Raw genomic sequence first — 27071 nt, 5'->3', positions numbered from 1 at the left:
AAGCTTTGCCTTTCAGCTCAGCTCTCTCTTCACCACAATAATACTTTACAGCGCCTGCAAAACTCTTAATGCTGCTCTATCCAGCTGTCAATCTACCTTAACCCATGAAAAAGACCCAGAGATACTTGAACTCCTTCACTTCAGCAATCCAATCCAAACTGTAGACATGTCAGTACACGACTTTTGTTGTTTCTAAAAAGAAAACAACTCACTGCTGTTCTTTTTTCTTCTTTTAACAAAGAAATGTTGTCAAGTTCTGATAAAACATGCTTCAGCAGCATCCACACTAATCTCTTCTGCCATAATTGCACTGGCCTCTTGCCGCTGCTTGCTTATGTCACGACTCTGCTGCGCCCAAAGGTACAGCCTCTTACTCCTTATTGGCCCTGTCACTTTCTAACCGGGCCCAAATGGTTCAGATGGGAGCTCTGGGAGATGGATTTGCCAGTGAGAAACAAGGAAACAGGCAAATCCGTCTGCTTTGCAAGGTTATGATGGTCATGCATTGTAAGCAGCTCAGTTACACAGTGTTAGCTGACATTCCACCGCAACTGTGATAGAGCTGGCTGGAAATCGCACAGTGTACACCCAGATTAAGGGCCATAAGGCCCTACCAAAACTCCCTCATATAGGTTTTCCATAGGAGGCCCACCATATCAGATATCTTACCTGGAGTAGTCCTGGTAGAGGTCTTGCTTTGTTTAGGTTCAGACATGGGTGTCACCCTAACCCTGACCAGATTTGGGCTGTCATTCACCTCCCCAATGTGGACCACATCTTTACTGTTCATGTGGCCCATATCTGAGCCAGTGAAACTGTGAGCCCTCTAACAGCACCTATTTCACAAAGACACATGAAATATTCCCATAAGAAACCTTTTGTCACTGACAGAACCTCACTCACGTTCAGAGGTCAGGCTATAATGTTACTCTGCTTAGCTGACTTATCTAAAGACCTTTTGGCAGTAAAATAATGTCCTATCAGGTGATAGGAGCCGTGACTCATCTCAGCATGACTCTGACTCAGCTTGTTTTCTTTCTAAGTATCTTTCCTCACTATAGTGGAGGCTGGTTTGGCCTTAAGAATGACTTCTAGTTTTATTTGGAGTAAAATCCGGTCCTGAGGGCCAACACAGACGCTCGGGGGTGGTGGTGAAACTCCTCACCTCTCCTGGGATTTATCATCTGTTTATCATGTCCAACTATGTTAATTGTTACACAAGCAGTACGCTGATCTTCCAGGAGAATTTGAGACTAAGGAAACATCTCATGGTTTGGACAGATTTGGTTTATTTATTTACCCTGGTTAATTCAGGACTAGCTGAGTGTTATCTTAGGCTAACATTAGACATTCTCTGGACATCTGACCGTCCACCCGCCCCCTCTTTTCTCCCAGTCCTCTCTCAGTCCAGGAACTTGTTTACAGTTTACTCACAGAGTTTTGTGTTCAAACACAATGGGACAGTTGAGGGCCTCATGGGCTGCAGGAAGTGGGTGTGAATGGACCGAGAGAGGCACCAGCAGGATCAAGGTTGTTGTGTGTTTCTACAGGGCAGAAGGCAGCAGGCAGGGAGCGAATGAGCAGATCCCCTTGTTGTTTGTTACAACAGGCTGGCAGAGATCTGAGATTCCTGGACGCCTGCAGTACATCCAGCATCATGTTCCATGTCAGGCCGTTTTACAGACCGTTACCATGGAAACCAGGACTGAAACGGGATAAACAGAAATTTCAAGAAGAGGGACAAGGAGGGTGTTTGGGCTGTCCCACAAATGTCAAAAGGGCAAGGATGTCACAGACAATAAATGGACAGTTTTGTAGACATGACACTCACTTAATCTTAAATGTTGGTAATGTTTTATTTTAGAATGGAATTTATTTACATGTTTATGTTGTTTTACACTGATTTTTTTCATTAATTTCTGCTTCTGCCTACACCAGGAGCTGAATGTGCATTCACCTACTTACTTGTTTCCACACTCATTTATTTCTGATGCATACAGACATTCATTCAAAGCTTTAATCCTTAGGACACATTCAGGTTTTGTTAAAGGACTTGTTGACAGAATGGGCCCATCTATGAAATTAAACCTCTTTCTAAAATTATGAATCCCTACACCTTCAATTTCATAGGCCTAAAAACAGTTAATTTTTAAACATATTTTCAGCTTAACAAAAGAGCACCTATCTTTATCCTGAGTATAATCAGTAGGTTAACAAAGGTAAGTTCTTGTTCTACTGCTGAGGTGATTTCCAGATGTTGTTCCATTTATGTTGGTTTCTATCCAGAAGTTATCCGATAGTTACACCCACCAACTGTAAATCTAAAGCACAAACCACAGTGCTCAGGAACAAGAGGCTGAGCTTGTGACTGGAAAGTTGGTGCAGTCATGGAGTATTTGTGTTGGCTTGTTTATTGGGCCTCTTAGCAAACGCTATCTACAAACAATAGATCAGTGTGATAAGAAAATGAGAAGATATTATCTTCTGCAGAGGACTAGTGGGAAGAACTCCCGACACACAAAATCAAAGGAAAACAAGATTCAGTTATCCTGGCTAAAGCCGTGCATACACTGTGCAAATATCAGCCTCGAATTTCAAGGTGCACGGCTGGAAACCAGCTACTCCAGACAGGTCAGAGGAATTTCTGACACATTTGATATTTGGTCATACAACTCCGGACTCTCCCACAGTGAGAGCAGAGCAATGAGCAGAATCCTCAACTTTGGGGTATTTTTTCCTTTGGGAACTGTCAGACAGCAACTTCAATCACCATGACAACACCAGGAGTGACTTTCTGTTGCCCCAACCGCCCCCATCCTCATTATAATAAAGGAAATGAATGAGCAGGAAATATTTCTACCTGTAGACTTTCAGGTGACATGGATGGTGATGCTGTTTGTGTGTGGGGTAGAGAGAGAGGATGTGACTGGATATGATTTCCACCTCCGTGTGAGACGTTTTCAAAGGAAACTCTACAGAATTTTGTCACAGTCTGTCCCTTAATTCACACTGTGTGAGCTCTCAGGTTGTGCATAGTCATCAGACCATACAGTGTGAGTACATAAATCATGTGTGATGGCCTTGAGTCGTGAGCAATTAAGTCCCACAGTACACCCACTTAAGTGATAGAATTGCACTTTCCCTGGGTACAGTACAAGCACATGTGAATCTTGTACAATACTGTTAAACACTTTCTAACCCCCCCATACTGAACATAATATAAGTATACTTATAACTATGATTAAACAGCATTATAGATACCTAATAAACACATAATAAGCATGCATGATTATAATGCCTTATAGCAGTAATCATAACTAATTGTAATGCCAGTGTGCATGATAGAGAGGGGCATAGAAAATGTTACCAGCAACTCAAATGCAATGAAAGCCCAATAACTATTATCACATCTTGTATTTTCAAAATCTGTCAACTGGGAGGAAGATCATTTTCATCTGTAGCCCTGCTAAAGTTAAAACCAAACCCGATTATCTGACAGTCCTTCACAAAAGCAATCTGACACTTCTGCTATCTAACAGCTGCAGATAATTTTGGACTTCGATTTTCACATTTGGCATGATTGATCCCTACCATTCCTGAGTGACCCCCACACTACCCCACCCCGCTGGTCTGCTTTCACATTCCATGCCCAAGCATGTTTGTGTATAAACACAGTCCGATTCAGTAGGTGGCGATACAGTATGTGGTTTGAATGTGTTATATTCCTTGCAGAAAGTAAAGGATCAGTCCCATTTCTACCCCTTAGCCCTTATCTTAGCCCTTCCCCTTGGTTTTGCGCTTTCACGTGAGGTGAAGGGGTTTCCCCATTCTCTTTTGAATGGAGGGCTAGGACTAAGGGCAACATAGGCCTTGAAACAAGGATTTTTCAGGACCACACTTGAAACCAAAGGGTATGATGAATTTCTCACCATGCACTGGGTTAACTTCTGGAAGGGCACAATGGAATATGAAGGAAGTCCATAAATGTTAATATTTTCAACACTGATTATAGAAAATACATTCATGTTTTCTCATATATTCAATCTTTAGCTACTCGGATTGGAGTATTGTATTTTCCGAATGTATGAATGTAACCCAGGGCTATTAACTGTATAAATATATGGAGAAGATCAACCCGGGGATGGTCGAAGCTTTATTGTCATCTCTAATGGCGTGCTTTTTATTGGCAGTGTGTGATGATGAACAGCAATCGAGTGGTGTCTCATTTCGTAAGGGAAGGTTTTCACCCCTACCCCTCACCACTCTGTTTAAAGGGGCAAAGGGAAGGGCTACGTGGAAGGGTTAAAGGGTAGAAATGGGATTGGCCCAAAGTACATCCTGAAGGCTGCTTTGATTGTTTTATCATTTTTAAGACACCAACAATGCCCTTCTTCCTGCTCCACATCCACCATGCAGTCGAGTAGATAAAAAGGTCCATTCTGCAGATAATGCTGTTTTAGAGCTGCCTTTACAACTCTACTTGTTAAAAAGTACTTTGTACTCAGTTGCTTTCACATATTTCACATACGATGCTCGAGTACACATAAATCATGCAAGAGCATGATCACCTCCTTAAGCAGACTAAGCATGATGCCTTAGTGCAGTATGCTTGTGTTCACACTGATCAAATCAATCTTCACGGTCATCAAAGTCGGATCAGGGCCTGTGTTCCTAATGCAAAACCACCCTCAGATAAAGAAAGCTTATTCGCAGCTGATGTTGCAGATAGTTCTCTCTATTCTCCTCTTTAAGCCTCATGTTTGGCAACACGGTGCAGATATAAAGACAGCAGTAAAATATGATAGCTAACAATGAGGGAGGGGAGTGATGATGTGAAAAGCTGATGATTGCATGAAAATAAGTGAACATGCATGGAGAAATACATGCTGCATAGCATGAGAATGAACAATAAAACCAGCATGCAGCATAAAGTCTTCCTGATTGAACGTTTTCTGGAGAAATAGTCTAAGCACTAGAACAGGTGATGTTCCTGATCCTGAACAAAACTAAACCTGTCTGTCCCCCTGCCCTTAAGAGAGTATTTCAAGACCCTCCAGACCATCACTTTCCCATGAGAGCAGCTGTTATCCATCAGTCCATGTTTGTCACTGCAGCATCATGTTGGAGAGGTCGGGTATGTTAATGAGGCTCAGAGCAGACGTTCTCACGGATATTATCAGCGACGCTCAGACACATCAGTGAAGATCTTATCTTTTCTACCTGTGGCTCGCTCCACCTTCACCACCACTCCTGTCTTCTTCCACTCTTTCATTCTCACTCCTCCTGCGGCGTGTCCCTGCATGGCTCCTGTAGGATTCCCAGAATATCTTAGATGCACTATCACCAGACAGAGGAGGAATTAATAAACAAAGTAAAATAAGAGTGTGTGCTTGGAGGAAGACATAACAAGGTGGCTCTTGTTTCTGATCTCCCCACTTCTTTTTTGTGTGCTTGCTTACACTGGATAAAAGAACTCTGTTTCCATGCAGGGGTTTAGGACTGCTGATAAGGAAAACAGCAACACCAGGCACATTTTATCACAGAGGTAAGCATGACCACACAAATAAATATCATCATTCATGTTATTTCAGGGTCTGAATGTGTCTGGATTTAGTATTTAACGTTGACATAAATCACTCTTCAACTTTACAATGTGCCATAGAAACCCAGCAGCAGAGCGCATAGTTCTAGAATAACCACGTCTTCTGGGACTCACAGCCGGAGCAGCCCGACCCTGCCGGACCCTGAAAAGAATAAAGAGATCCTCAGAAACAAAGTTCATTCTCACCATGACATCATCAGGAAATTTTTACTTACTGATCCATTCATTATCAGATGAATCAGCAGCATTTTTCCATTGTTCTTCGAGCCCAGGCAGGCACAGCCCTTGTTTCTTTTTCTCAGTAGCTCTAGCATACCATCTTTGAGTGTGATCTAAGTCAAATATACTTCTAAAAATTCAGTTTAGAAATGTTGTTCCCTTTGACTTTAAAGTCTGAGTACTACCTTTTTAGATCAATGCATTGTAGAAGAAAAGGAGAGGGTGACTCAGACAAAACATCACTGGTGCAAAGGTGGCAGCAACTTAAACACAATGAATTTGATTTTCTGTGAACGTCTGTGAACTGTGCTAATACTGTTATAAGAGGGAGCTGTTACAAAAATAAACTAAATTGTCGCTCAAGTTAACCATGTTTTTAGAGCAGTTTGTCCTGTGCTCAACCATGCAAACATTTGCTGTGCTTCCTACAGGGGCATTGTAAGTATGCAGTATCCTGCATTTTATATTTTAAGCTTGCTAGAAATTAATATTTTTTGCAGACTTTCTGCAAAATTCAGGCTTTGTCTAACTTTTTTGTAACCTGACAAACCTGACGTTTGAGAAAAGGCAGAGGCGTTGAAAAAAACTCGGAGTGCAATTGGATGAACGTTCTGTCTGTTACATCTCTACGGGCCAATAAGAGCAACAAAACATGTGACGTAGCCGCTATCGAGCTACACGTGCGCAGCTACTGAGGAATAACGCAAAACATGGCAACTATAGACATGTAAGTACTCGACTTTTGCCGTTTTTGAAAAGAAAACAACTCACTACTGTTCTTTGTTCTTCTTTTGACGAAGAAATGTTGTCAAGTTCTGATAAAACCAGCGCTTTAGCAGCACCCATGCTAATCTCTTCCTCCATAACTGCACCAGCTCTTGCTGCTGCTTGTTTACATCACGACTCTGCTGCGCCTGAAAGTACTGTCCCTCACTGTGATTGGTCCGGTCACTTTCTAGCCAGGCCCAAACGGTTCAGATGGAATCTTTGCAAGATGGATTCGCCAGTGAGAAAAAAGGAAACGGGCGAATCCATCTGCTTTGCAAGGTTAACTTTTTTGGTCTTGCAGAGAGCAAAACATTGGTTCAGACCAAGTGGCAATCTCCAATCCTGAAAAATGAAGCCAGTGCTGAAGTACAAAAAAACCTGTCTGTCAACCTGAGGGCTAGCTTTAGTGATAGCTTAGCTGACAGGAAGTCAAACTCAGTGGCAGCCTCTTGTCTGGGGTTAGGTTGATCCAAAGTTTGGTTGAGAGAGTGATTTCAATATGGAGGCCGCTAAGGATTGGCTTCAAAATCTGTTTGAGTCTGCCTATTGTAATCAAAGAGCTGATGTCACACAGGATTTGTCCAATTCTTTTTACTGTCTATGGTTCAGACACAACTTGGTAGATATACAATGGAGAACTGCTCTGATATGAAACTGAGTCAGACCATACACAAACAACTAAACATTTGACAGTAGCTCTGACAGGGGTTTAATTTATGCTGTTTACTCTGACAAAATCACTCTGTTAGGCTACTTTTATTTACCTGCCCCAGTGGCCAGTAAGCTCAACTTACCGGCCACTGCGGCAGGTAAATAAACTCCTCAAAATACCTGCATTTGGCTAGTGGTGGGTGCTCACAGGTGAAGAAGAGATAAGAGAAAGACCACAAGAACTACTTACCCCTTCAGGACAGTGGAATGGATGAAATTGGTGCTTGAACTGGAGCCGCATCTATTTCCTTTAAGTGTTTGAGTGACAGATGGGATTGGGAACCCACTGACAGATTTCAGGGCAGTTTGTTTGTCTATGGTTCACTAAAGTGACTTAACCAATAGCGGTAGTCTTTAAAGGAATAAACCTTCAATTTTGTAAGACTGCTCCATTTTTTAAGTTAGCCATCTAGCTCATCTGACCCAGCCTCAGGACCCACCACCACCACCTGAATGAGCAATTGGGACCCCAATTTCCTAAAATTTTCAACAAATCAAATTTATTCAACAATGAATGCTGGAGTTTGTATCTTATTTGGAATATGATGTGACCAAAGAAACAGGATAAGCATGCCATTATAGAAACCATAACCTGAAATGCATGCACAGATTGTATTTAATTCCATTTCCTGTTGAAGTTTTGGCCATTTTCAATAAATTCTGAGAAACTAGACTATTAAAGCAAGAAAACCAGTTTGTTTCTCCTCAGAAAAGAAGATCTAGATCTCAAGGAAATGACTAAAGTATACTCTTTATCGTGGAAAAACCGTAGAATAAAAGGTATGAATGTATTTTGTCTTTGGCCTTCCATACCTCATGGACTTTTAGATGCAGTTTTCTCCATGACCCAACCCACCAGTTGAGAACCACTGATCTAGCTTAATGTTATTATCAGCTGAAAGTTAAGTTATATTTTCTGCAGTGCCCTGTACCTGCTGTTCTGATGGTGGTACTAATAACTAGACAAAGTTAATTATGTGGATATGAGAGAGACCAACTTTTAATTGGACCCTAGTTGGCATTATTCCTCCTTACCTAAATCCACTGACTGGTCTGATCTGATTTATTTGACATTTCCATAACCATCTTTTACAAACTCTGACCTGCACTCCCAACTCTGAAATGAAAACTGCCGACCTTGCTTTTAACCCCATATATCCCACTTCTAATAGACAAGCCCTACCTTTCCAATCTATGTGTTTGGCTTCTGCATATCTAAGCATTGTCCTTTCCACACTTCCTCCATAGATTCCTTCAGGGAACAGTCTGATTACACAAATAAAGATCAAATCAGCAAAAAAAAAAAAAGAAGTACCACTTTGTCCACTGAGGGCATTAAAAGAAGAGCTTTACTAATCTGTTATTTTCCATTAGAATTAAGCTAAACCTCAATAATCAATCAGTATTTATTGCTAAAATTCTCACATATTGAGCCTTAAAGTATGGGAAGAAAACCTAAACAGCTCCCAAAGGCCCCTTTGGACTCCATAAACACAGAGGGTATGACATCCGCATTATCAACATAATCTACTCTCCTCGGGATTTCCTGGAAAGAAAGAGAAGAGAAGAATCTCAATTATCCTCATTATAAAAGTGTCTCATACCATTTTAAAGGTGTAATATCTATGAATGAATCTGCTGGAGCGACATGGAAACTTGTGGTCACAGTGAGCAATCACTTCTGAAAACATTCCTCATCTATTACATCTTCTCACCTGCATCCTTCTGCACATTTGCCAGGTTTTATCAGGGACCTTACTGAGCAGAAAGTGAGAGGGATTACCCCACAGCAATCAGAGACAATGAGGATAACTCTCTCTTTTCTATGACTCAGTTATGTTGGGTTGTTGCCTGGCTGCACAGTGTAAAAACATCAATTTGGAACTACTTTCTCTCTCCTTCGATTCCTTCTTGGGGATGGATATGACTTCATAGTTTGTCATAGTCTGTCATGCATTCTTGTCACTAGACTCAAGGTCACCCATAAGGGGGGGAAAGGGGAGAGAGGCCAAGTGATTGGGACAGACACAGTCCATCCTAAATTAAGCAATAATGCTTCGTTTTAAACTTAATACTCATCTTCCCTACTAAAGCAACAAAAGGCAAATTTTATTTACTGTTTCCTGTTTTAAAATGCTAACTCCAGCAACCCTATTAAACACAACCATAAGGATAGTTATTTAAGCCCAGCCATGCTCAGACCTGCAACAGACTGTTCCTTCAGTCAGCTCTAAATCTGATTGGAGCGAGGCCCATGAGGTCATGTTGGCAGGTGGCTGGTGCCACTGATCTAAAGTGTATGCACTGATATTATTGAATGACATCTGGGGAAGAGCTAGCTGGTCTTTCGAGGAGATGTTTCAGCTAAACTTGTAGAGACACCTTAGTATTACCTCATGTCCATGTTTTATCACATAGTTTGTTGTTTCTGTCACTGTGGGAATTTAAAGGCTCAATGATATTATGGGTGATGATAACATTTTAATAGAATTCTTGAGCTCTCAGGATCAACAGTCATCAATTGAAAACCTGTTTCCAGCAACTACTCTTATAACTACTCTTTACACATTAAACTACTTTACAAGAACAGGGCTCACTCCTAAGAACGCTATCTGACCCTGTAACCGGCTTACTAGTTAGTACTTCTGCAGCCCACACAATTTTCTGGGCCCCTGAAAAACCTGGAGAACTGTCCCTCCCCAGTTGGGTTGTATTGATGATATCAGTGTGTGTTGGATCAGTTGCATGGGTGATAGCATCCTGGCAAACAGTTAGCTTATTTTGGAGTTGAAAAGAAAGTGTGAGAAGCTAATACTGGTTTCTGATGTTTGAATGATTTATTTGTGGTAGTTTTAAACCATTTTCCCTTACTTTTTCCCATCCATAACTGCTGTATCTTTTTGCCATTTATAACCAATTATTTGCTGCTTTTTGCCCATTTCTGCCACTTTTTGCCCTATTTCACCACTTTTCTGTCTCTTTTTTAATCCCATTTCTGCCCCTTTTACCCATTTATGTCACTTAATTTTTGTACAAATTTTTGGCCATTTTTGCACAGTCTCATTGCAACTTATTGCCCACTTCAGCTGCTTTTTGCCACTTTTTTGTCAATTTTTTTTTTCCATTTTTTTGTCACATTTAACCTATTTTGCTCCTCACATCCCATTTCTTGCCACTTTTCAACCATTTTTGCATTGTCTTTGCCTCTTATTGCTAATTTTTTTTGACACTTCTCTTTGCCATCACTGTGGCAAACCACTGTTTGCCACTATTCCCTAATTTTTCCACTTGTTGCCAATTTTTGCCAATTTGGCCAAATTTTGTGACTTTTATCACATTTGGCCAAATTTCACCAAATTTTGAATTTTTTTTTTTTTTGCCACTTTTCGTCAATTTTTGCCCTTGTTCACCCATTTATGTCACCCATTTTAACCACTTTTGGCAATTTCTGCAACCTCTTTTTGCATCCTTCTGTCATCCTGAGCTGCTTTTTGCCACTTTTTGGTCCATTTTTGCCTTTTTATTTGCCTCATGTAACCCATTTTTCCTACTTTTTGCCCATTTCTAGCCACATTTCATCATTTTTTTGCTTCATTTAACCATTTTTTTCTACTTTCTGCTCATTTCTTGCCACTTTATGTCTTTTTTGCAACATTTCTCCCATTTCGTCACTTGAACCAATTTTTCCCATTCAGGCCTCTTTTTGATAGTTTTTGCAACTCTTAACACAATTTACACAAATTTTTGCATTTTTTTGCCACTATTCACTCATTTTTCCTACTTATTTCCCATTTTTACACTTTTGATGCATTTTTTTACGCAATTGTTGACTTTATTTCCAGCAATGTTTTTTCAGTTTCTTCTATTTCATTTTCTGGCATCCTGACATTTGTGTACATCAAGGCCTAGCTGTAAAGCCTGATATTACTTTCCTAATATTTTAGTGTGTCCATCCAAATTGTTAACATTACTAATTAAGTTTAATTCTGTTTTAATAGAAGGGGTTTACATTTAGAAAATAAAAGGCTATATTGAACTACAGCATAAATAAATAGAATCCATGTTTTGTAGCTTTGATAAGAGTGATTATTATTCAGGTTAAAAATAAAACATGGTTATCACAGTTTGAATTTAGAGTGCTTCATGATTTTCCTGACCTCTATTGGCAGGATGGTTCTGGAACAATACTACTAAACATATAAATAGAGGAAACTATCACTGTGTGTTTGACTACATGACATATCTAAATCGAGTCCAGTCAGGTCACCTGTTGGTTTATTTTTCAGTCAATAAACTGTGACCTCACTCCTGATGGACAGCTGACAATAGAGACTTATGTGTTTTTATATACACTGCGGTGAAAAAGTATTTGCCCCCTTTCTGATTCCTGAGATTTTTGCATATTTATCACACTTAAATGTTTCGGCTCATCAAACCAATATTTCACAAAGACAACCCAAGTAAATACAAAATGCAGTGTCTGAATAATTATTTAATTTTCTAAGGGGGGAAAAAAATCCAGACCTATCTGTCTCTGTGTGAAAAAGTAATTGCTCCCTGAACCTAATAACTGGTTGGCAGCAATAATTGAAACCAAACCTTTGAGATAACTGCTGGTGAGTCATCACATTGCTGTGGAGGAGTTTTGGCCCACTCTCATTCGCAGAATTGTTTTAACTCAGCCATATTGGAGGGTTTTCTAGCATGAACTGCCGTTTAAGGTCACACCACAGCATCTCAGTTGGATTTAAGTCCAGACTTTGACTTGGCCACTCCAAAACCTTAATTATGTTTGTTTTTTTTAACCATTGAGAGGTGGACTTGCTGGTGTATTTCGGGTCATTGTCCTGCTGCATAACCCAAGAGCGCTTGAGTCTGAGGGCACAAACTGATGGCCGGACGTTCACCTTAAGAATTTTCTGGTAGACAGCAGAATTCATTGTTCCATCAATCACAGCAAGTGGTCCAGGTCCTGAAGCAGCAAAGCAGTCCCAGACCATCACACTGCCACCACCATGTTTGACTGTTGGCATGATGTTCTTTTTATCAAATGCTGTGTTATTTTTGCGCCAGATGTAATGGGACTCAAACCTTCCAAAACGTTCTTTTGTCTCATCAGTCCACAGAATATTTCTACAGAAGTCTTGGGGATCATCAAGATGTTTTTGGAAAATGTGAGACGAGCCTTTGTGTTCTTTTTGGTCAGCAGTGGTTTTGGCTCTGGAACTCTCTTGTGATGTCATTTTTGCCCAGTGACTTTCTTACGGTTGAGTCATGAACTTTGACCTTAACTGAGGCCAGTGAGGCCTGCAGTTCTTTGGATGTGGCTCTGGGTTCTTTTGTGACCTCCTGGATGAGTCATCGTTGCACTCTTGGAGTAATCTTGGTTGACCAGTCACTCCTGGGAAGGTTCACCACCGTTCCTTGTTTTCTTCATTTGTGGATAATGACTCTGACTGTAGTTCGCTGGAGTCCCAAAGCCTTAGAAATGGCTTTGTAACCTTTTCCAGACTGATAGATTTCAATCACTTTGTTTCTCATTTGTCCTTGAATTTCTTTGGATTGTGGCCTACTTCACTTTGTCTGACAGCTTCTATTTAAGTGAATTCTTGATTCAACAAATCTGGTGGTAATCAGGCCTGGGTGTGGCCAGTGAAGTTGAACTCAGCTTTCCAAGAACTGTTGTTAATCACAGTTAACTCGTGATTTAACAAGGGGGGCAATTACTTTTTCACACAGGGCCAGATAGGTTTGGATACCCCCCTCAAAAAAAAAAAAGAATTAATTCAGACATCGCATTTAGTATTTGTATTTATATTTTGTAATATAAAAATTGGTTTGATGATACGAACATTTATGTGTGATAAATATTCAAAAGACACAGGAAGGGGGCAAATAATTTTTCACGGCACTGCAAAACTCCCAAAAATGTCCTGAGGAAAAGGGGATGAATGGCAGCTTAGTAAAGCTAAAGTGGAATTATTGTAAAACAATGTTGTGTGCTCTTGGAGAATGGAGGAAAACAATGTCCAGCATAAAAAGAGGAAACCAGGCACTCCAAATGTGAAAAATGTCAAAACAAATGAAGAAGGAAATACTTAAAAAGCCTTTATTATAATGAGTGAGTTCACTCCACTATATTACCTTGAGTCAATGGCAGGCAGTCAAAAAATCAGAGACAAAAGAAGCCAGGTGAGAGTCTTCAACCACCTCACTAATAAGTCATTATGGTCCAGATTGGCCCAGGTGAGACACTGACGTTGTCTGTGGTATAAATTTTAAACAATACCCCAGAAACATACATGAGACTCAGGGAAACAGGGGAAACACACCAAAGACTTGGACAGTACATTACATACAGCATGACAGGTCTAAATCCTCATTCAAACCAGCACATCTAAAAGAATCTAAGCAATGGATCCAGAAAGCTTCCTGTAATAAAGCCTCTTGATTCTTCTACCTCTTCTGGTCAAATGTTGACATGTTCAGAGGATTCAATACTTCTGCTCAGCCAGGCAATCTTTTTCTTCATCCTATGTGGGAGCAAGCAATGCAGCAGGAAATATTCAGGAAAACTGTGAACAGCTTCGGGTAGTATTTGGGTCAGGTTGTCCATGCTGGATATTCGTGGCTCTCCCTCCTTTAAGGAAATATATCAGAGTCTGGGCATCCTATCCTGGAATGTGGATCAAAAGGGTCCCACATCCTCAACCGCCCTGGAATGTTGGGAATGAACTGAGGATTTGAGCCAGGGTGAATCTAAATATTTGTAGGGATCCGTAGGGAGAAACAAGGCTGAAAAAGTCAGATGCATAGCATGTAGAGGTGCGAACACGTTGCTACGGGAACAAACGAGGCTCAGCTTAAACAGGTGAGACGCTGCAGAAACACACAGCCTTTCGATGTCTGATAAAAGGTGCTCATAAAGAGACATTGCCCTTTTTGTTCCTGGTGCTCAGGTGGTCCTGGACAAAAGTTACAAGGACACATAGCGTTATTAATTATGATTGCTGTTTTTTTCTCCAGAGGGTTTTCAGGGCCTGAGCTTCAGAGGTCAGGCTGTTTCTCATTTTTTGTTGACTAAAAAAGGAATTGTAGTTTCTATCAAGATGACTAAAATGAGACCAAAATGTAATCCAGTTTTCATCGGGCATTCAAAATCCATGATGCGAGTACAGATAGTTCTTTGCATGAATATAGAGGCTTTATTTGGCGACAACTGTTTTTGTAAAACTTTTTCGAAGTGCATCACTAAATGCATTTTTTGAAAAATAGATAAGCAAAAATTAAATATTAAAATAATCAAACTGTAACATTCAGTGCATAGAATAATAAACTTAAAATTGAATTAATATGGGTCTAGCTCATCCATATAAATTATTTTTGTATTTGAGTTTGAAATACAATACATTGGTTCCAGTTTAATTGAGCACGTGCAGCTGCATATAAGAAGACAGTGACCAATAAGATAATCATGGAGGCAGTGGTGCACTAAAGTTTAAAAAAAATCATCACGAAAATCAGTCATGAAGCCTGCAGTGGAAGTTTGTTTCTAAAGCAGGGCAATGCTGTCCTCTGGTGGCAGTAAGGATGTGTCTCCTTGCCTGGAAAGAGTAACCTTTTCTCCATTCTATTGAACGGACTTAATATGACTGATTTATTTTAAGCGAGAGGAAAAGATGACTAGTGCGCAAATTTATAATAAAAAATAAGCAAACTGTGAACCAGAATCATCAGGAAGCTGATTTAAGTGAGTTAGCGTTTTAAAAAGAATGTTGTAGCGTTCGTTGTCAAGGCAACAAGTACGCGAATCTTGTTAGATGTTCATAGCATGAAGAGGTACCACTTCGTCATTTTTTTAAGTGTTACAGAAACTGTTCGCTGATTGGCTGTTAGTGAGTGTACCCGTCGTTGATTGGTCTTGAAACAGCTGTAACCTGCTCCTGTTTTCTATCAGGAGTGACTCCTTTTATTCTACTTACAATAAGCAGAGACAGACCAGCCGGTGAGATGGCTGCGGATCAGTGTCAGTTTGACCAAACTTTCTCCTTCGCTCCTCTTCCTCTAAAGAAGTCGTCTTTACAGGAGAAAGACACGGCAGCATTGTTGATGAAATGGTGAGTTTTAGTATCTAGACTGGTTCAGGTTAATGACTCCTGTGTTCTGGAGCTTTGTTCTTGGTTAACTTCAGCCTGTGGTCTGCAGTAAAGGATGCCTGTGTTTGTTCACTCAGGTCGATGTTGGGGAGGATTTCAGCGCAGAGCTTCAGCTTTGACCAGAACTTTTACCACTACAACAGAGACAAGTTTGCTCTGGTAAGATCTTTTAGAAACAATCAGGTCATTGTTGAGAAGAATAGGTACTAACCAGTAGGACAGACTGTGGATGTGATGGTACTACTGTTCTCAAAATGCTGACGTAATGATGTGTTTACTACGGTGGCCCTGAAGGTTAACTACAAAAGCATTTACTGAAGAAAACACTTAAACTTGTATTCAAATAGTTGTTCTTGCCCTGAAACATGAAATCATAAGATGGTAAAATGATGAGAAACATAAAATCGTCTTCCTAAAAGCAAAAAATAATTTTTTTCTAGAGTGTTCATCACCTTTCCTGAATTATTTTGTGTTTCATCAAATGTTTTTACTTTTTTTTTCTGTGTTTAGTGAACCATTTTGTCTTTGATGATTTGTGTGTGTGTGTGTGTGGGGGGGGGGGGGTGTAAATGTTTTTGATTTTTTTCCTTTTGCTTTTTTTGCATTTCACAAAATGCAAAATGTTTCACATAATATCGTTGTGATTTATGACAGTTTTTGTATTCAAACAGATGCTTTTGTAATTTCTTTTTTTTTTTTTTTCATTTTTTCTGTTTCTGAAACGTTTTTGCATTGAATTCAATTTTATCTTTTTGATAATTAAATGGTTCATGGTTTTTTGCATTTGATTATTTTTTTCATTCATAAAAATGTTTCATGATTTTGTGAAAAGTTTTTTGAATTTCTTTTTTGTTTCACAAAATGTTGACACAATATGAAATATTTTTAAAATTCTTTTTATTTTGCATTTTATTTTTGTGTTCTAATAAATGTGTTGCGTTTTGTGTAATGTTTTGAGTATTTCATGAAATATTTTTGCATTTTTATGAATTTTCTCTGCATTATGTGTGGTGTTTATTGTATCAGTGTTTCTTTTTAATTATTTATTTATTTTTACTTATTTAGTTTTTTTGCAGTTGACTTTCAGGGCTACTGTACCACACTGTTTCCTATGCCTTAAACAGATGATCATTTTTTCCCCTCCAGTAAATACAACACAGAATTAGGCCTACTGGTTTTCTGTTTTAATTAAAAGACTTTTTAAACGATTCTGTTTAAACTTTATTGACATCCTTCTGCCTGTACAGTGTTTCTTCAAAGATCCTGCTGTAGTTTCCACATTGAGGAACGTGAAGGATGGAGCCTGGATGCCTCTTGGTATGACTCAGACCACTAATAGTAGAAGATTGGTCTCATCTACTGGTCAATATGTCAGTCAGATCTCACGAGGCTGATTTTGAACTTCTGTGTGTGTTTCAGAGACAGAGATAGTGCAAGTTGATGTGGAGCCTGTCCTGTGCACTAAAGTCTCCATGGATCTGTTTGACCCCCTCTACTCCTGTGGGATCCTGACCTTCTCTGGACATGTGGTGAAATGCTTTCATGACGTCTACCCTGACTATGATAAGCTCAGACAGGTCCCTCTCTCTTTTTCTTCTGTCTGTCTCTCCTTTTAAAAAAAACAGTGAAGTCATATCATCCTCTGATCATCCAGATGTTACAGGAGGAAGACTCTGAGCACTACTACGCTGTAGGGAGAGAGGAGCGAGGAGAGTTTCTGTTTCGACTGTTCAAGCACCTTTGTTTGGGAGGAGAGCTGTGTCAGTACGAGGACAACATAGATCCTTACATTAGAACTACTAAACTTATCTACAAAGACCTGATCAGGTTGGTAGAATGTGCCCTTCTTCTCTGCTAATTTAGATATCACATATAGACGGTAGACTGGTGTAATTGTTCCTTTTTCTTTAATCTTTAATAATGGGAGTTTATTTCCCTTTAGTGTCCAGAAGGATCCAGAGTCAAAGAAGATCAGTGTTGTCTCTACAGTCCTTAAAGTCTGGGCCCATGTGAGTGACTGAATGTCTGTTTCTGTCATCTTTTCATACTTAGAAGGAATGGTCTGACAAACATTAAATATAGGCTTAAAATGTTCAACTTCTAATACTGAAGAGATGACACGTTGATAGTCTTACTTTCTCTTAAAGACTTTCTTCATAGTGAAGTCTGGGCCAGAGTAATTTCAGCATCAGCCACCTTCTGTTTGAAAGACAGACTTGTGGATGATGTTTAAAGACAAACTCTGTTGTCCTAGTTATCCACTAGTAAAGCATTCTCTGTGTTGTTTATTTTCTACATAGATCTTGATCACTGAATTTCTCTCCTTATTGACACACCCTTTTTTCTTTTTCTCCCAGGATGATTCGGGCCGTTGTTACCCTGGAGGACAGGAGGAGGAGAGGACATTTGCCTATTTGATTGTTGATCCCTTTAAAAGGCATGTGACTTTGTTTTACCACCACTACGGTGTGGGGGAATTCTCTCGGTGACAACACAGGAGGGAAAAACCTGCAGGAATTACAGCATCCTGGTGGATGTCTGGTGTCTGGATCAACATATGAATTCAGAGAGAGTTTGGAATTAGTTCATGGTGTGGGGTGCACATTTTGTTTGAGTAAAAGAGGGAAATAGAAATATATTTATTTTTTATGTGTATCAATAAAATGTGTTTTTTCATTATACCCATAAAAGGTGTGTATATATGGATCATTGTCATGCAAGTGAGGAGGAGGGGGACGTAACTGTGACTTCCTTAGAAGAGGAATACAAAAGGCTAAGCCAAGAAAGCTGTTCCCAACATCATCAAACCATACAAACCAACATAACCTCTCTACACCTGCCCTGCCACTGAATTGACTCCCTTCCATAGCTGTATCCCAATCCAGGGGTAGAGAATGCATGAATGCATAGAAGAATGCATCCTTGCTGGTGCAGACCACTCAGGTCAAACTGAAATCAGACCCGCCTGCATCACCAGCTGTCACAGCCCTCATCCTTAACTGCACCAGAACTAACTTAGTGACTAACACCACTGTAACTTAACCTTGCAAAGCAGATGGATAAGCCCCTTTCTGTGTTTCTCACTGGCGAATCCATCTTGCAAAGCTCCCACCTGAACCGTCTGGGCCCAGTTAGAAAGTGACAGGACCAATCAGCGATGAGGGGCAGTACTTTCGGGTGAGGCGGAGTCGTGACATAGGCAAGCAGCAAAAAGAGACGGTGCCGTTATGGCAGAAGACATTAGCGTGCTAAAGCGACAGTTTTATCTGAACTTAATGACATTTTTTTCATTAAGAGAAGAACAAAGAACAGCAGTGAGTTTTCTTTCCATAAGCCACAAAAGTCATGTACTGACATGTCTACAGTCACCATGGTTCGTGATATTCCTCGGTAGCTGCTCATGCACACCTCGGTAGCGGTAACAACGTCACATGTTTTGTTTCTTTAATCGGCCCATAAAGATGTGACAGACAGAACATTCATCCAATCACCCTCCAAGTTTTTTTTTCAAAGGCTCTGCCCTTTCCCAAACGCTGTATATCGAAGGTTTTCCAGATGGATGTGTGAAACAAATCCATCTGGCGTGTCAGGTTCACTGTAACTAGAATGTTAAGAAAATTTGGCATTTTAGTGCCTTTCATTTTCTACACATCAGTTTGGTAGCTCTCTGCTTGAGTTGAAACCAGTTGATTAAATTTAAGAGTTGATTATTCGGCTGCCTGAGAGGTTATTTGAAATGGTAAACTATGAACCAAGTTTGCACGGATGAAACCTTCATGGACCACAAAAAGCAGGATACTTTTTTTGTTTTTTTACCACAGTTAAATTTGTATGGTGCCCTAATCCATGTGTTACTGTAAAAATAGTCTGTTTCAAAATGCATGACTTAAAGCAGTTGTTCCCAAACTTTTTTCCTATGAGCCCCCCTTACTTGTACCGTAGAAGAGCTGAGGAGCCCCAGCACTGATTCAAACATCAAATTTAAAAGTTTTCATTGTTCAAATCGATATAAAAATAGCCCCATACAAAGGTTTTCTTATCAAGAGACCTTTGCATGAACTATTCATTAAGTGTTTCATCAATTTTAATTACTCTGAATCAATCTAATTTTGGAAGCCTCAAAGCAGACAGAGAGGATGCTGCCTATGAAATGGGGCACAGGCAATGAGTGGCAAGTATACGTGTCCATCTGAAGTTAGGTTTGAGCTCTAACACCTTCAGTAATGCTTTGATATTAAAGGTGCAGCTAGGCAATGCTGTGATTTTACCTGTAGTTTATTAATGACCTACCTTATCTTTGTTTATTGTAGATAAAAAAATATTTCAGTGTGTCCAATTATTCTGAATTTTTCAACCAAAAGAAAACTGAAACCTATGACTTCATCATCGAACATTATGTTTCATTCAACAGAATGATAAAAATGAGACCAGAGCCAGCATACAGTCCAAAGAGCTTTATTGAAACAAATAAATTAATAAGTTAGTGGAGTGATCTAATTCTAACCTCAGCAGATACTTACTGCATATCTCTTTAAAGATCAAATACAGGTACATTAGATTAGAAAACAAGAAAAGCTCTGTACTTCATCACCTGGTAGCTAAGAGACTAAAACTGGAAGACTTAGTTGGTTTTTCTTATTGCTTTGATCAGTTTTTGTTTCATTTCCATAAACCTATGAGAGCGGTTAAAGGGCAACGAGCTGGAATGTCAACATGGCAGCAAGTCAGTGAAAGATGGACGGACAGACGTCATGAAGAAGAAGAGTGAAGAAGAGAACGTGCACATCGAGTCATGCATAGCATTCAGTCAGTTAGACAATCAGTTACTGGTTCTCATACTCGGGTTTCTAGACTAGCGCCCCCTAGTGGCCTCAGAGGTAGTTGTGTGGAAGCCGTATTTTCTCTAAGGTGACATGCTTATGAAAGGACACACATGCCTGCAGAGTTTCCTGTGATCGTACGGATGTTTGTGCCTCCTGGTACAGTGAGGGTGAAGCTAAGAGGTCCTGGGAGGGTTACAGAACATCGACATACAGGATATTCTTACAAAAGACCAAAGACTGCAGCAAAGATACACCTTAAAATTACAAGTTAAGATCGATAATTGATTCAAAGAACAGAAAACCATGGCGAACCTGTGAGAAAAACATCAGAACAGAGACACGGAAGGCACGGGTTAATTGCTTTCAGATCTCGACTCAAGACGTTTACAGGAGACATCCCAAGAGGTTTTTTCTTCTAATACTGGGGCCAACATTGACACAACATGCAATACAGAGGTCTCACATACATTAAATATAAGCTCACATTCTAATGACAATGACTGATGATCTAATAATGCCTCTAATTAGTTAAAATCTCTGATATAATGTAGGCCAAAGCTACTTCTGATTTTATACTGAGTAAAAATAATATAATGCCAACAGGAATCTCTGAAGGGACATTTTATTTACTATAGTAACAGAGGAATCAGAGACTGAGCTGTGGATGCTGGACCTGGTTTAGACAGTAAAGTGGAGCACCTGAGTCGATGATACGACCCGATCAGTTCAATGAATCAGTCACAGGGGCAGAGACAGAGTTTTCACTGGCCAAACACAGCAGGATGAATGTCTTTGTCAAAGCTGACAGCATTTATCTAACATTATAAAATAGACATTTCACTGTAAATGTGAACCTGATCAGGTGTAACAGTTGTGTCAACCATGACATTTAATGCTACATTTATTTAAAGATCATATTTGACTCATTTAAATATATTAATTTAAGATCCTACATTCACTTTAACAACCAAAATTATATAAAAACATAGAAAATCTTACTATAATAGGTTACACAGAGCTGAGTGCTTTAACAGAGTTACAGTAATGAACAGATCATATCATAGACGATATCTACACAGAGCCGCAGAGCTTCAGTAAAGGAATCGCTCTAGCTGTATGTGATGTGCATTTTAAGGTATATTACTAAAGTCAGTGGCAATTATTCTAAAATCAAATTTCCCACAGACGGACCAGGATGTAGAGTAGATCTGAGTTTGATTGCTTGATGCTACATAGGACAAAGGGACATTTCAGCATTTTTGAAGTTGGTTTGTCTAAGGTACTTGGCAACAGTAGTGGCATTAGCCTCCAGTGGTATCAGCGAGCACTGCCCCTTTCAGAGGACTTGCTGCTCATACCAGCAGGGAAGCAAGGCTATAAAGTATTACAGATGCGAACAGTTTCTTTGCATAGAGTGTTTAAACTGAAATTTTTGGAAGTGTATCATTTTTTACCCAGAAAGCCTCTGTGTTTGACACTGTCAGCATATCTGATCAGCTGTTTGGGAGCTGGGCTTAAACAGAAACATCAACACCATGCTAAGCTTTAAAAAAAGAGCTTTTTGACTCAAGTGATGATGACAGGCCATTTACTGTGGATACAAGGGGATATTTGTATGACCCAGAGAACACAAAGGAACTTCTACAGATAGAGACTCAGCAGGAAGAAAGAGGGGACAGAAACAGGCAGAAGGCTAAACGATGCGTGCAGCCTGCATCACTCCCCATCCAGAGTTCCCTTTCTTAATGAACGCCAGTGTTGAACCAACCAGCTTTAACGTTTGAAGATGAATTGGAGAAGCTGACCCCGACTAGAAGAGCTTTGTCATGGAGGTAAGTTTTTGGATGTGGCTTTATCCTGCTAATGGCTTAAAATTAGACAAGCTACAGTCAATAGGTTATGTTTACTTTATGAAAACATTGTGCCAGCTGTTGAAGAGGAAAACTGAGCTGAAATAACTAGTTTTAGTTTTTTTATTATTTTTGTCCCTGATGAAGCCTGCAGACTCAATCAGCTTTTTAGATACAACGAGGTGGAAGAACACGTAGCTGGTAGCCGAAGCTCGCGTTGCAAATAGTGCAAAACACAGAGGCTCTCGGTGAAAAATAAAATGCTTCAAACTTTTTGATACAGCATACAGAGCCAGGAATTTTTTTTTTTTTTGTTTTGGTGCATTCTTACCTTAAAGCCATAGCCTCTTTTATTAGGCTACTGCTCAAAATTTACAGTCCATCTTTAAATGAGTATAACTCTGTAACTTCTAGTTCTATTTGAATGATCAAGGTACAATAATGAAGAGGGCATTTGTGAAATTTGTTCAGAAGTGTAAATACGTGTATATATGTTACTGGATCAAAGAGAATCAAGTTGGCAAATGAAAAATTACATTTTCGCCTCTTTCAACTTTCATGCTATTAGAGGATTATCAGGACAAAATAAGAAAAATTATAGTAAAAAATATCCAGGCCGAATCCCCTCTTGTGCCATCTGGGCACAATTTGGCATAATTTGGCACTACTCTGCCATTTGAAAAATCTCAGGTATCAATTTTTTTTTTTTTTTTTTTTTACTCAAATGCCATTATAGATGGTCACTGCATCATAGAATTCTTTTTTTTCTCCCCTTAAATCACCTGGACATCCATACAGTTCCCTTTCAAAGGAAGTCTTACAAAGGAACTAAAGTTTGACACCAAGAGGAGCACATTTATTTTCAATGGCACAAAAAAACTACACAAAATAAAGTGCAAAAAACTTAAAGAAACTGTTGAAACAAACGGAAACTGCACAAAAATGACTAGAATTTTCAGTAGAGGCTGGCCTTTCAAATGAGACGTGTATGTAGTAGCAGGCATCATCGCATAGGGGGTGGAAGTGTCTGGCTACGTAGCACTACAGCCACTTTGAAATGTGGTTACTGATATAAGTCCTTTTTGAGACGGATGTGGTGTAGGTAAAATGGTTTATTTGGCTTGTAGCTGAGCTTCTTCTGTTTAATTTGGTGTGTAACATGAGTATTTTTGTGCAAAAATAGAGTGCATAGAGCAAGTTTGTTTGGATCAAGCTGAGTAACACCAAGTTTAGTCCTGCTAGGGCTTAAATTAAACTTGCTCAGTTTCGCTGGGATACTATACCCCTCTGTAATACCTAGCTTCCTCCAGCACATCCTGTTTGAAGGGGCAACGCTCACTGAAATCTCAGGAGGATAACGGCACTAATACTGCAACGTAACTTATAGAGCCAACTTCAAAAATATGAAATATCCCTTGAAGAAATAATATATTTCTCTTGGTCATTTATGTAACTTTTAAGTAATAGAGCTCAGCAGCGCTCATTCACTTTTTTGGCGGCTCTGGTTCCAGAAGTAAATTCATCATTCAAGTCCTCCAAAGACATTTCATAAAATCCTTAGATACTTTTTTATTACGTTAACCAAGCTAACCAGCTACCTAAATACTCGTTGCTATAAAACATTTGATTCAGCAGAACAACATTCAAAGGCAGACAGGGTAAAGGTATAAGATTGTGTGCGACATTTTACCAGGATGAAGGAAGTCCATATCCCACAATCTACTGTGATTCCTTTTATACATTATGGAAAGTTTTTTTTCCAATCATTCAAACTGTGCATGCATGTTCTTTGTCATTTATCGCCATAGCCTTAACTTTTTCAATGATAATGTTGTAATATGGCAACATGTATTGTCAACATCAACAGCCCACAATTGACGATTGTGTCCATGGTAGACATTCCCATAGTCATAGCAGACCCCACCAATCAGAGACATTGCTGTTGGACTCTAGGATTGTGGGTACCATAGTAATCGTGGCTGAGAAACTATATTTCACTTAAAAAGCAGCTGATATCTACGAACTTCTGCACAGGTGTGAAAAGGCCATCTCATTAGAAAAACAAGGGCAGTGGAAGAGATGAGAGGGAGTTGAGAGGAGAAAGTGCTTTTGAAGGGAGCTGCTGGGCGTGGAAGCATTTCAAACCAGCTTCAGGTTAGGGGCTATGTATGATGTCCTGCCACTTCCTTCCAACCATAACCAACGGTATATAGAAAGCCCCACATGCTCCCTCTGTCCATCTCCAGCAAACCTAAAGAACATTGTGGTTGGCTGCAAAACAAGCCTGACACAAGGCCATTACAGCCTAGTCCAAGGTGCCTAGCAGCTACCCTGGGGACCCTTCAGACTATTGCCCTTCCTCCTCCATCATTCCATCCTGCATCTGTGAAAGAGTTTGTCTGCGAGGATGCAAAGCAAGCCAGGGTCTGTACAACGTTGAAAAACGGTCAACTAGGAGGGGCACCAGACTGGAAGATGATAGCAGATCTGAATCAAAGGTTCTGCTTCCCATCTGAGATTGCTGCAACAAATATCAGACAAGACCTTGTGCTTTGGTCCTCCTCACTTCACACCATGTACATCATAGTATCATAGAGTGAACTGTGCCCTGGGAGGATGGTGTGAGTGCAACAGCCTTAAGTACACTGAGCTAGCAGCTGACACTGAACAACACAGTTGGAAAGTCAAGATTTGCCCAGTTAAAGATGGCTGCAGAGGCTTTAAAGGCAAGTTTACAATCATGGACGTGGGAATTCAGGGCCAAGCCCAATGCCAAGCCATCAAGACAGGCAAGTCCTAGATCTGGGTGAGGAGGGACACCACCCGGGCCCCAAAGTAACACCTGTGGCATAAAAGGCTGGAAAGTGGAGGGGGGCACACCGGGGATGCCAGGCGCTACAGATGAGCCTTCTGGAAGGTGACCACCTGACGACCTCTATGAAGCTGTAAACCCTCTCCTACCAAACACCTTAGAAACCCTCAGACCACAGTCATTTAAGGGACTGAATCATCTAGTCCTAAAACAGAACTGTCCTCTACAGAAGCACTGTAAGTCTAACTTGGATATTTCTGACATTATGGCTGATAATCAAATCCGATATAGAGAAAATATATGGGATTTTACTTCTGGAACCGCACTGTTGAGCTCTATGTGGAAAGTTTCTTAAGTTAAAAGATGCAAAGTTTGGGTACATAGCCTAGCGGTCTAAGGCGCTACCCATATAGGCAGGCGGCCTGGGTTCTAATCTGGCCTGTGGCCCTTTACCGCATGTCTCTCCCATTTCCCACTCTACTGTCCTCCTCTATGTAATAAAGGCACAAAAAGCCCAAAAATAAATCTTTAAAAAGAAAGATGCAAAGTTAATTTTGTAACATCTACTGTCTTCTTTGTCTGCTGTTATTTAGAACACACTCACACTGGGCAATCCATTCCAGATCATGTTTGATCCCAAAGTCAGGTTTGACTAGTGCTCTATACCATGCTCAAGCATGGGACTCTTCCTCAGCCCTGGCAAGGATGGAAGAGGTGAGCTTTAGCATGGTACAATTGCTAATCGTATACATAAGCACTGGTGTGCAATATAGACACAGTTAATAATCAATATGGCTGTTCCTTTCAATACGTAGCTAATGATAGATTTATGCTCAAGTGCCTGGAGAAATATGAGTGCAGCCCAGCTGGGAAAATTGAGCTTCTGCATGGTACAGGGCATATAGCCATAGTGTGAGTGCGTCCTTTATGATGATAGCAAACAACTCTCAGATGTGCTCCAACCATCATCTGGCCGCTGCATTACAACCAAGAGCTGGTAAAAATTAAAGGACACAAATGCATTTGTGAGGTGAGACAATAGTCACACATAAACTTGTTTTTCTGAGTAAATTAAAGACTAGTCAAACATTCAAAAATCATTTCCCATCCCTGGTGTATGCGTAGATGTGTGTTTATGTGCACTTTTGCACTCTCCAGTTTTGTCCACAAGCACAAAAGTGCATCAAAAATCTCCTAGAAAGAACCAGAAATGACAGAAGACAGACTAGACAGTAAGTGTGTGAAACTGTAGGCTGGATCCATTTCCTAAGACTTTTGCATTCATGAGGATAAAGGCCTGGAGTTCATGCATTAGACCTGGACACCTTACAGTTTTCTTATTTGTATCAAAATTGCACCAAACTGGCCAAAAAGTCTCGACAAGTGGTGACAGCAGGAGCCTGTCAGAAAAGCTGGGACGTCTACTGACTGCTCGACCTGAGGCTGGATGTCAATAAGAGTCCAAATCCTGACTGAGGATCAGTGAGGTTTTATCTACAGGGCTGGTCTGAGGAACATGCATGTGTGGAGGACGGGCTGCAAGACAGAGACTTAAGAGGGCTACAGCAGCCTTTAAACATTACAGAGAGGGTACTGTTGGACTGCATCCTAAATAAGTAGGACTGAAATGCTCAAAAACAGGGCATAACACCCCCTTTTCTTTCTTTTTTGCATGTGGGCTTGTTGAAATAAGAAATCAAAGAAAATCAGATGCTTTAACACATTTTTCCTGCTCTGTTTTTATCTGATAGGTTGGTTGATCTACAGCTTTACACATTCAGAATCACTTGTTTTGGGTTGGAAGCTGTGTTGATGGTTTTGTTGCTTTGGTGGCGTATCATCCCAGTCCAGCTGTGAGGGAGCAGGCTCCTCTTATTCAATATAATGAAGTGAATGCAAGATTTAAAGGTATGATCCTCACATCCTTCCCAGCGTCAAGTGACCATTAGTCAGGCAGCCAAGAAAAACTAGAGCTAATACTGTAGGAAGACATTTTTCAAAGATTTATACTAAATCAAAGCTTAAGGTCAGATTCTGAAGCTCTAAAGTTGGCAGAGCTCATCATTTAGACAGAGGTGAGTTTGTGAAAGTGGTTCAGTAGTCATCAACTGTGCCCCATTGTCTTCTTCA

The 27071-nt window shown here is 40.1% G+C and overlaps 1 protein-coding gene across 2 annotated transcripts; it reads left to right on the top strand.

Moving 5' to 3' along the window:
• The first annotated feature begins 15310 nt into the window (after nucleotides 1-15310).
• Nucleotides 15311-18126, top strand: cfap300 (cilia and flagella associated protein 300). 2 transcript variants are annotated; one of them, XM_041809794.1, is made up of 7 exons: nucleotides 15311-15417; nucleotides 15534-15615; nucleotides 16704-16773; nucleotides 16876-17033; nucleotides 17120-17283; nucleotides 17399-17465; nucleotides 17814-18126. In XM_041809794.1, the coding sequence occupies exons 1-7, from the start codon at nucleotides 15311-15313 to the stop codon at nucleotides 17943-17945; spliced, it is 780 nt and encodes a 259-aa protein (XP_041665728.1). In that variant the 3' UTR covers nucleotides 17946-18126. The 2 variants fall into 2 exon arrangements, with proteins under 2 accessions (XP_041665728.1, XP_041665727.1); XM_041809793.1 differs by having other exon boundaries at nucleotides 17111-17283.
• The last annotated feature ends 8945 nt before the right edge of the window (nucleotides 18127-27071 follow it).

The sequence above is a fragment of the Cheilinus undulatus genome, linkage group 16, assembly GCF_018320785.1.
Source record: "Cheilinus undulatus linkage group 16, ASM1832078v1, whole genome shotgun sequence".
Taxonomy (NCBI): domain Eukaryota; kingdom Metazoa; phylum Chordata; class Actinopteri; order Labriformes; family Labridae; genus Cheilinus; species Cheilinus undulatus.
Note: the sequence above shows the minus strand (reverse complement) of the source record. Positions and strands in the feature narration are given on the sequence as shown.